This window comes from Drosophila miranda, chromosome XR, assembly GCF_003369915.1.
Source record: "Drosophila miranda strain MSH22 chromosome XR, D.miranda_PacBio2.1, whole genome shotgun sequence".
Lineage (NCBI taxonomy): Eukaryota > Metazoa > Arthropoda > Insecta > Diptera > Drosophilidae > Drosophila > Drosophila miranda.
In genome coordinates this window covers 3272989-3282064 of record NC_046674.1, presented here as the reverse complement: position 1 = coordinate 3282064, position 9076 = coordinate 3272989, and the positions used below count along the sequence as shown (strand labels likewise).

The 9076-nt window shown below is 45.2% G+C and overlaps 1 protein-coding gene across 1 annotated transcript; it reads right to left on the bottom strand.

The window, feature by feature from the left end:
• Nucleotides 1-2789: 2789 nt before the first annotated feature.
• On the bottom strand, nt 2790-4210 carry LOC108153692 (eukaryotic translation initiation factor 4E1). Its single transcript, XM_017283818.2, has 5 exons — nt 3765-4210; nt 3601-3675; nt 3442-3541; nt 3291-3378; nt 2790-3231 (listed from the first exon to the last, which is right to left on the bottom strand). Exons 1-5 carry the CDS (start codon nt 4043-4045, stop codon nt 3071-3073), a joined length of 705 nt encoding a protein of 234 aa, XP_017139307.1. The 5' UTR covers nt 4046-4210; the 3' UTR covers nt 2790-3070.
• Between the last annotated feature and the right edge of the window lie 4866 nt (nt 4211-9076).

Below are 9076 nucleotides of genomic sequence, written 5' to 3'. Positions count from 1 at the left end.
AAACTAAAGCTCTACGTGCCACTCTTTTAGTACATGTGCATGTATGTATGTATACCTACCTTTTTGAACCCCATGCCCCAACGTTCTTTTGGCCTCCACAAATCTGTGTATGTGGGAAAAAGTTAAATTGCAAATAGCTTGGGCTGGGCTTAGCCCAAAGGGCGTGGCGGTGTACAGTTGCATGGCGAAGGGGACATGAAATTTTAGAAAAATTTCTGCTGTTATTGTTCGGGCCAAAACAAAAAGAGGCAAAAGGCGGCCACGGGCAGACAGGCAGACAAGCAGAATGGATGGAATGGAATGGGTACGGTACGTGGGAGGTCGCTTTAAACAGAAAACACACAAAAAAGTTTCAAAGTTTGCAGAGCGCTTTTGACATTTCATTGTTGTCAACTTTTAACTAGTTTTTTATGCTGTCATTATTTGAAAATGCAAATCGCCTACAACTCCAAAGGAAATTGCAGCCCAAAAAATGGGACACAATTTGTAACTCAGACACATTTCTATAAAGTACATATATACATATATACCTACATATGTATATATATACCTACATATATATCTGATCTGATTTGATTTGTTTCGTTTGTATTTAATTGCATTTGAGTGGGTGACATTTTGTCATATGTCTGGGATCGATCCAATCGATGAGATGAGTTAATTCTGTTAATTTGCCAACTGCTTCTCCCGATTTGATTGGCAATCCGAGGAGTGTTTATTGCATTTTCCACATTTCGTTATTTTAATTGCATTTCTCAGCTCTGGTTCGCTCTCGGTTCGCACAGCTTAAATTTCTCCTAGAATAAATGCCAATAAATCAACTGGAGATGGACTTGTATCCGGGGGATGGAAATTAATCTGCAGCAAAATGAAATCATAAAGAAGAGGAGAGGATAGGGGTATAGGAGGATAGGAGCCATGGAGCTCATAAAATAAAATACGAGCAGCATGTGGAGGTAGTGTATTTTTATTCCATTCTAAGCTTAAATTAAAAGCAAAGATCAGATGGGGTTCGGCTCTGTTTCTGTACCAGCGGCAGCCTTGCCATCACTTAATATTCTTAATAATATTTTTAAAGTTTGCCCGAATCTAAAATGAAATTCAGAGCAGCATTTTCTTCTCTTTTTCCGCAAACAGTACACAAAGAAAAGTTGCCAGGCGTCGAGAAAGGCGAGCAGTAGATGGAATCTTTAATCAAAAAATAATTATGAGCGACAGGGGAGACGAGAGCGAAAAAGATAGTGGGAGGAAAAGAGATTGTGTGTGCGTCCTGACTACCAGGAAAATTACATTTGAATTATGACAAAAATGGGTGATGGGGGGATGGCCGATGGTCGAAACGAAAGCTTCCCCGAAATACTGATGTGCAGCAAATGAGCTAAGCGAAAAGCGGGAGTGAAACTTGAGAGGCGGGAAGGAGAGATATCAGGACAAATAAAGAGCCAAGAACTGCCGCAATTTACGCAACAAACAGAGCGCTGCAAATTGGACAGACGCGCGGCAGGGCCAACCGCAGGACCTCAAGCCGGACGACCCACAGAGAGAGCGCCAGGAGTAGCAGGAGCCGTAGTCGTAACCGTAGCCGTATCCAGAGCTGGGGACCGAAAAAGTTTATGTGAAAAACAGACAATTAATTTGTTTTGCAGCGCCAAAGGGACACCCAGACACAGGACACCAGTCGAGGTCTGGGCCCATGATGGCGGTGCCGGATCGGAGGGACAAACAATTTCGTGCTTGTTGGCAAAGAAAATTTACGTGCCAAAGACAATTGGAAGCCGACACACACAGAGCAAGGAGCAGGAGAGATGGGGGAATCCAGAGATGGAGTACAAACAGAGAGAGTCCATGAATGAAAAAATGGCTAAACATTTTACGCTCTTTGTTTAATTAAAATTGCAACAGGCTACACATGGCGCAACAGGAGAACATAGCAACACGAAGGGAGCCAGGAGTAGAGAGTTCCCAGGAAATGGACCTCTGCGAAGTCAGCGTTTTTCAATTAAGCTTGCATTTCATTTAATAAAGAAAAAAGTACAACATTAGTGCTATTCTCTGCCGGATATTTGCACTTGCTCTCTCTCTCTCTCTCTCTCTGGACTTATTCTGCGTGTGTGTTTGTTTTGTCCGGTTATCCCTTATTTGTTTTTGTCCCTTTGACATTCTCCGGCGAGGATCCCGAGTATTGTTCTACCAAAAGAAAAAGCTTTTATTGCTGCTATTAAATTGCTCTTAAGTGGGAGGAGGACGAGGAGGTGGAACTATTTGCCATATCAACGGAAGGATGTGGATCCACTTGTATAGCCACGTTATTACCTGCTACATCTGCTGTTCTGCTGTTCTGCTGTTCAGTGCCAGTGCCACGAACGTGCTGGCATATTCATTCACCTTTCACCAGGCATTCATCTGCGCCCAAGAATTCTGCTCATATTAAGCGGCAAAGCAATGAAATGGATATCCTCGCTCCGTGGATCCGTGGGTGTGGTGTATCACGTTCTAGTCATTTCGTGGATGCCACTTCATAATTCAATAAAACAATAAAAACCCCAAATCCCTACAAATTACAACAATCAAATCATGCGAGTGGAGGATGTCCCTAGCATATTTCCATAAATTGGTCACAACTTTGCCATGCCACAAGGGCCCCAGGACACACACGCGCACAAAAGCACTTGCCGCGACATGAAAGCGGGGAGGGGAATGGGCCAGAATTATGACACCAAGAATAATCGCCAGAAAGCGGGGGATACGTGCGGCGACTCCGCTTGGGCCAAGTACAACACAGTGAGCAGTACGTGTGTAGCTTTCGACAAGCTTTAAGAGCTGTATGCGATATTTTATTCAGCCAATATTCGTATTCTATGCATCATGTTCATCAGTGCGTGTGCAGAGGATTTGCTATGTAACGTGAAGTGTGCTTCAGAAACGCGTCTATGTGAATGTGACTCCGAGGCGATCGTAAATGCGCATTTCTGGCAGAAAATGAGATGCGCATTTACGACAACGCTCTCAAGAAGATTTTGGAGGGGACCTGCTAGTGTATCTTGAGGAACATGATCATGATGTGGGGCATTTACAATTTGTATATAGTGTTGACATTGGGTCCATGCTGTATCATGGCATCAGTGTGCAGCTGGTAGTGTATCTGAATATCGTTCAAGTGTAGCATGTTCTTTAGCTGTCGGCCCAGAGACAGCACAGCGCGCTTATTACGCGAGTTCTTGGTCCAGAGTGCTGTAATCAAAACATGGTTTTAATCATTCGGCATTACATTTACAGTGAGTTTTACTCACACAACTTGTTGGCCTTGTTGCGCACATTGATGACAACGCCGCAGATCTCGTCCGAATATTTGAAGCACTCGCCAATGCAGCACAGCAGCTGCAGAACAAAAGCTATGAGTGGTGGAAATTTTAAAGCCAGGGGCACCATGTCGAAACTCACCAAATCATGCCACAGATAGTCACTCATGGCCTTGGCACTTTTTTCCAAAATTATAATCCAACGGCCGCCATCCTTGTTAGCAATATCCTCCCACATGGGACTGGAAAAGTACCGACATCAAATACCACAAAAGACTAGGAAAATGCGTGCAAAACTTACCGCACTCCATGCTTGAAAACCATATAATCATTGAGGACGCGTAAATCAGAAGGTGGCTTGATGAAATAGTACACACTAACGAACACACAAATACACATGTAAAAAAAAAATATGTCAAAAATGTAAAAGAATTTTCTAGAAAAAACTAGAAAAAAACGACTCACCTAAAGAAATCCTCAACCGTATCAAAGCTCGTCACTTCACTGAGCATGTCGCCCCACGACTTTGAACGATCATTCTCCCAGTGCCACACCGTCCAGATGTGCTCCAGAGGATGCTTCTGCAAATCCTCGTCCAGGAGACTGCGCACCTCGTCAAGCGATGGATTCAAAGGCTCCTCCTCAGGCTCCTCGTTTATGAAATAGACGGGGCCCGACGGGGGCATGAGCATGCCCATAGCTTGGGCAGAGGCGTAACCATAACCTTCGTAGCCTGTATACACCATTTTGATTCGCAAAATCTATAAATTTGTTTTGTTTTTTGTTTTTTCACTTTTTGTTACGTTATTTGCTTGACGATTTTTTTATTTTTTTCAGAAATCTCTTCGCAATGTAGAAACTATGTGTTTGCAAGGCAACTGTATATTTCTGAATAAAAAATCTGAGAACAAAACTGAACAGCAACACAAATCAAGTCTAATTAAAAAAGTCGACGCCTGCTTAACCTTTTTCAGATTCTGAAAGTATCGATAGACGATAAGAAGAATGTAAGTACTTTGCGCAGGCCCCGAGTACTCACAGTGTGACCAATCTGCTCAAATCCAGTGTGACCGTCTCACTATAAAAATTTCCGATAAGCAAAATTCAAATGTGACGTGCAGAGTGCGGCAGCCACAGCCACAGCCACAGTCACAGCCACAGCCACAAGGGTCTATCAATTGAAATGTCACGCTAATAAAATAAAATGCCACCGAGCATACGATAAATGCACGAAAATAATAAAATGTGACTCAAATGAGCGACGGCGACAGCGGCCACAGACAGCAGCAGTCAAAGGGGAAGGAAAGGCGAAACCAAGCCCCAGACACAGACATGGGAGCTTTCCTTGGATGGCGCTGGCGATGGTTGTCTGCCCCAGCACTCGTGCAACAGTTTGGCCCCAGTCAATAATCGAAATCGACTCGGGCTTGCGGCAATAAAAATTTGTCTTCACCGCTTAAGTTCTGCGCCTTGTTGCACACAGCACTCGTATCCCAGCAGCACTCCTGCTCTGCTCTGCTCTGCTCTGCCCTGCACTGCTCTGCTCTTCACTTCCCGCTGTGTGCCAGTGCAGATAATAAAATATGTGAGTCTCTACGTGGCAGCTTCTCGGCGTTCTGTAAAGTAGCTATGGGGCCCCTTGTAATGTGCACCATTTGTTGCTGGGGGATAGTGGTGCCTCCGAAGCCGCTGTGGCTTTTGGTTGCTTCCAGGAGCCGTCTCTGAAGCTACTACTGGCAGCTCTTGCTGCTCGGTTCCTGCTGAGTTATGTTGGCCAAGTTTTTGGGGTACAAAAGTGTTGGCAATGTTCCTACTTCTGGTCTAATATATATCTCAATGTGCACCACAAATAAGTTGCTTGCTTCAATTTACTTTAAAATTCTATTTATTTTTCGTCTTAAGCAGCTTTCTCCAGGGAATCGTATGCATTTTTAGGCACCTCCAAGCGTAGATTACGATAATAAATTCAGGAGCTGTGGCAAATTGAAATGACTCTAGGATTGCAAGTTGCATGCCTCGGTGATTCCACACTTGTTTCTGGCAAAACTTAAATTCTACGAGAACGAGTAGATAGTTCTGGAATAGTTTTACACCTCGCCCCCCACTACCACTCTTCGGAAGCTTTGTTATGCTTTGTTGAATCTGACTTTGTGCAACGTTTCTCAGGTGGCACTTTGGCGAATACGCAATATTTTACAGCTTTTTGCACTTTGCTGGCTGAGCTGAAAATACATGGTCAGTAAATCTTTTAAAATATTGTAATGTGCCTCAACTTCTAGTGGCAGCTGGGTGGGGAAAGCAGCTCTCTCTTCCAGCTTAAGCGCTTTGAGTGCCGTAGAGCAGTAAAAACGCCCACAGACTTGAGAATGGGAGTGGGAGTAGGAAAAGCGCGTTAATAGAGCAGGAAGCCGGAACGAAGTCCGCCCCAGCGCGTCTTGGTCTTGGTCTTCGTCTTGGTCTTCGTCTTGGTCTTGGAGGCAGCAGCTCAGTGCAGACAAGCGCATGCAAGAAATGAAAATGATTTGGGGCATTATGTGTGCCTCGTCCGGACTCCGTTTCCCTCGCTTCGCTTCCGGTTCGGTCTTTGGGTTCTGTCTTTTTTCCTTTTTTGGCTACAAAATTGCTTTGCCGCTCCTTCATGTTGATTGTAAAAGATTTCAGCGTTGAAAGCACAAAGCATGCGATGATGTACGAGACGACGCACGTCGTACATTTTGCACCTTGAAGTGGCAAGCAAGGAGCCAGGATGGGAGCACTCCAGGAGCAGGGGTAGACAGCCACATAAAACAATAAAAAGCAATGGTAAATGCCAAGGATGGGTAGCCCGGGAGCCACAGAGCCACACAAAAGACAAAAACACAACGACAACACATCCTGCAGCACCTTGAGGCCAAGCCAACTGACAAAAGCTTCCTGTCTTCCTCACCTTGCCACGATTTCTGTCGTGGGCAAAAACTTCGAGAAGTACAAGGCAAAGGTATGTAAATACGTACGTGTATGTATATTGTGCTAAATGCTTTGGACCAAGATGCCTCTGGGCGATATCTACCCCGAGCCTTAACCGTAGTTGTAACCATAGCAGGGGGCCGGCGCCGGGGCCAGGTGAAAGTCATTTCACGCTGGGTGTAGCGCAAAAGATTAAAATAATAGCAGCGCGTAAATTAAACAGCCCGTTGGACCTGGAGTTGGTGCCTCCAAACGGGCAGACGGGCGTCAGAGCCATTGAAGTGGCAGCCATCGAGAAGCAGGACCTCTCCCGTTTACATCCTTTTGTTTAGCGCTGCGGTCTGCGATAAGATGCTTACCAGGTGTACGCCTCGGCTGTCGTGTGGCCGCCATGGACGTGTTCCCTTAAATAAGGGGTGAGGAGACGCCTGACAGAAGCAACCGCATTGCGTTGTCAGCACTTCATTTTGATCCTCCAGCATGCCGCGTGCTTCACTTAATGCGACGACAGCCAGCCAACAGCGGGATGAAGGAATGGAGATGGAATGGGAATGGGAATGGGAATGCCATGGCATGGCATACCAGAGAGGGAGAGAAAGGGCGAGGAGACGACAGTTGGCTTCTTCATCATGCACATAACTACAAAGGCGGCACTGCTGCATTTCTTTGGAGAGCAAAAAAAAAAGTTAACGAAGGCGACAAAGGCAACGACAACGATTTTGTAAGATTATAATTATTTTATATCCAAGGAAACACCTCTTGAGGCCATGATAAATATATGTTTTATTACACGTTTCGTTTAAACCAAACGTAATCGAAATCAGGTTTGACATTTTTGTCGCCTGACTGCAGCTGTGCATTACACGTCACGTCTGCATGCGTATTATACTCTCTGTCTCTTCCTGCTGCTGCGTAGGTTGGCTAAACTCCCTCTCTCTCGCTCTCTCTGCACTAGGCAGGTGGGTGGGAGTGAGAATACTGCACTGTTGGCTTGCATTGCGGCTTTTGGTGCGGGAGTGAGTGTAATGGCGATGCTTCGTTGGGCTGTTCTGCTGCCTTAACGCTGCTGAGTGTTTGCGGCTGCTTGTCTGTCCTCCGCCCCCGCGCCCGTCATGCTGCGCTGAGCTTCTGCTTCAGCTTGTCTTGCTCCTCCTGTTTTATGCTTTATATTTGCCAGTTTCTCAGTTCTTTGTTGCTCTTGCGTTTTGCCAGGTACTTTGCTTTTGTTCGATGAAACGTAAAAATAGCAACAAACAAACGAAAACTCATTTCTAGACAATACCGCATAATTCCAATGGTTGCCAGAGGATAAAGAATATGATGAGGAAGAAGAGAACCCAATGTCTTTTTGTTGTAATGAGGTATGTATGTATGTATCTTCTCGGCATCTTCGTCTCCGTACCTGCTGTTCACATTTCGTTGCGTATCTACAGTACAAAAGCAACCGCAAGAAGTTTCCTTACGCGCCGTCAGTTTTTGTAATGAAAGTGGATGCTGCCTATGGCTTTCTTCCTTTCTTTCTCCTCTCCCTTTCTCTCTGGGAACCCTCGTTACCCTCACGATTATTCAAGCGCAAAATTTACCGTAATCTCTGCCAGCATATGCAGAAACTTTTCCACAGGAGTGCGGAGCAGCGGACAGAGAGCGCGCTCGGGCTACACGCACTCCTTAAACTTTTAACCCTTCTATGTTTGCTCTTACACAAACACATACACAAAAACAGGCGCACACATACACTCTGGACCGAAAGGAAGCCTGTTGCTGGCTTTCGGTTGTTGTTGCTTTTCTTGCCGGTCATTTACGCCCATTTAGCCGCATTTAACAAAGTCAACAACAAAGTCAAACAGTGTTCTCGCTGCCTGCTCCCTCCTTTGCCACGCTCTCTGGGAGAGTGGAATGGGTGGGTAGCTTTTCATAGGGGAAGATGGAGAGGAATTACCGAAAACCAATTATTGGGAAAGTTTTTCACTTCAAACATTTGTTCCAGCCTGAAGGATATTCTATCCCCTCTATACCTTCTTATATATCCTTAAGTCGTTGCCTCTACCTTAAAGCATCTGTATCTCTTAATCCGAAGAAAATCAATTTCAGCAATGTATGAATATGTATGTACATATTTGCATATGTATGTATCTTAAACCTCGAAAGTCTCTAAATATCTTCACTAAAGTGTTCCACCAAAGTCTACATCTGTCATTAAATATTGATTAAGCACATCAGGAGACCGCTGCCGCCCACGCTTCCTTCTTCATTAAATGTCATCAAAATCATCATCATCGTCATCTGTTCCATGGCTATGGCTATGTTGACTCATTTTGGTTTCAGGCCTCATTAGCGCCAGAAACAGCCGCCCGAGTCGACTCACAAATTGTCTCAGCATCAGGTGTCAATTTTAATTTACTGCTTCCTAAGCCTCAAACTCAGACCCAAGGATGTCATCTCCGGTGTTTGTTGTGCCCCGGCGGCTGTTCAGCCCCTAAGGCTTTTGGGCGGAATGTTAGCCCATATTTTGGTGACTTGCGGTAATTCCGGTACACAATTGTGGCATGGTGGCAGGAGGCACAACAAATGTAACCATTCCTCCTCCGTCACTGGAACCATCCTTCAATCATCCATCGCTGAAGCAACCATCTGCGATAGCTAAACGAATCCTCATTGATATGCATTCCTCGACATCGGCATTGCCTCGGCATGTACCAATAATTGAACGCTTAGCCACGAAAAAACCGCTCGCTAATGGATCACTTTAAATATGCGCGTCCCAATGCCTTCTGCATGCTAATTCCCAGCCTCGAGCCGACTCCCAGTCCCAGATAATGCCAAATTCCATT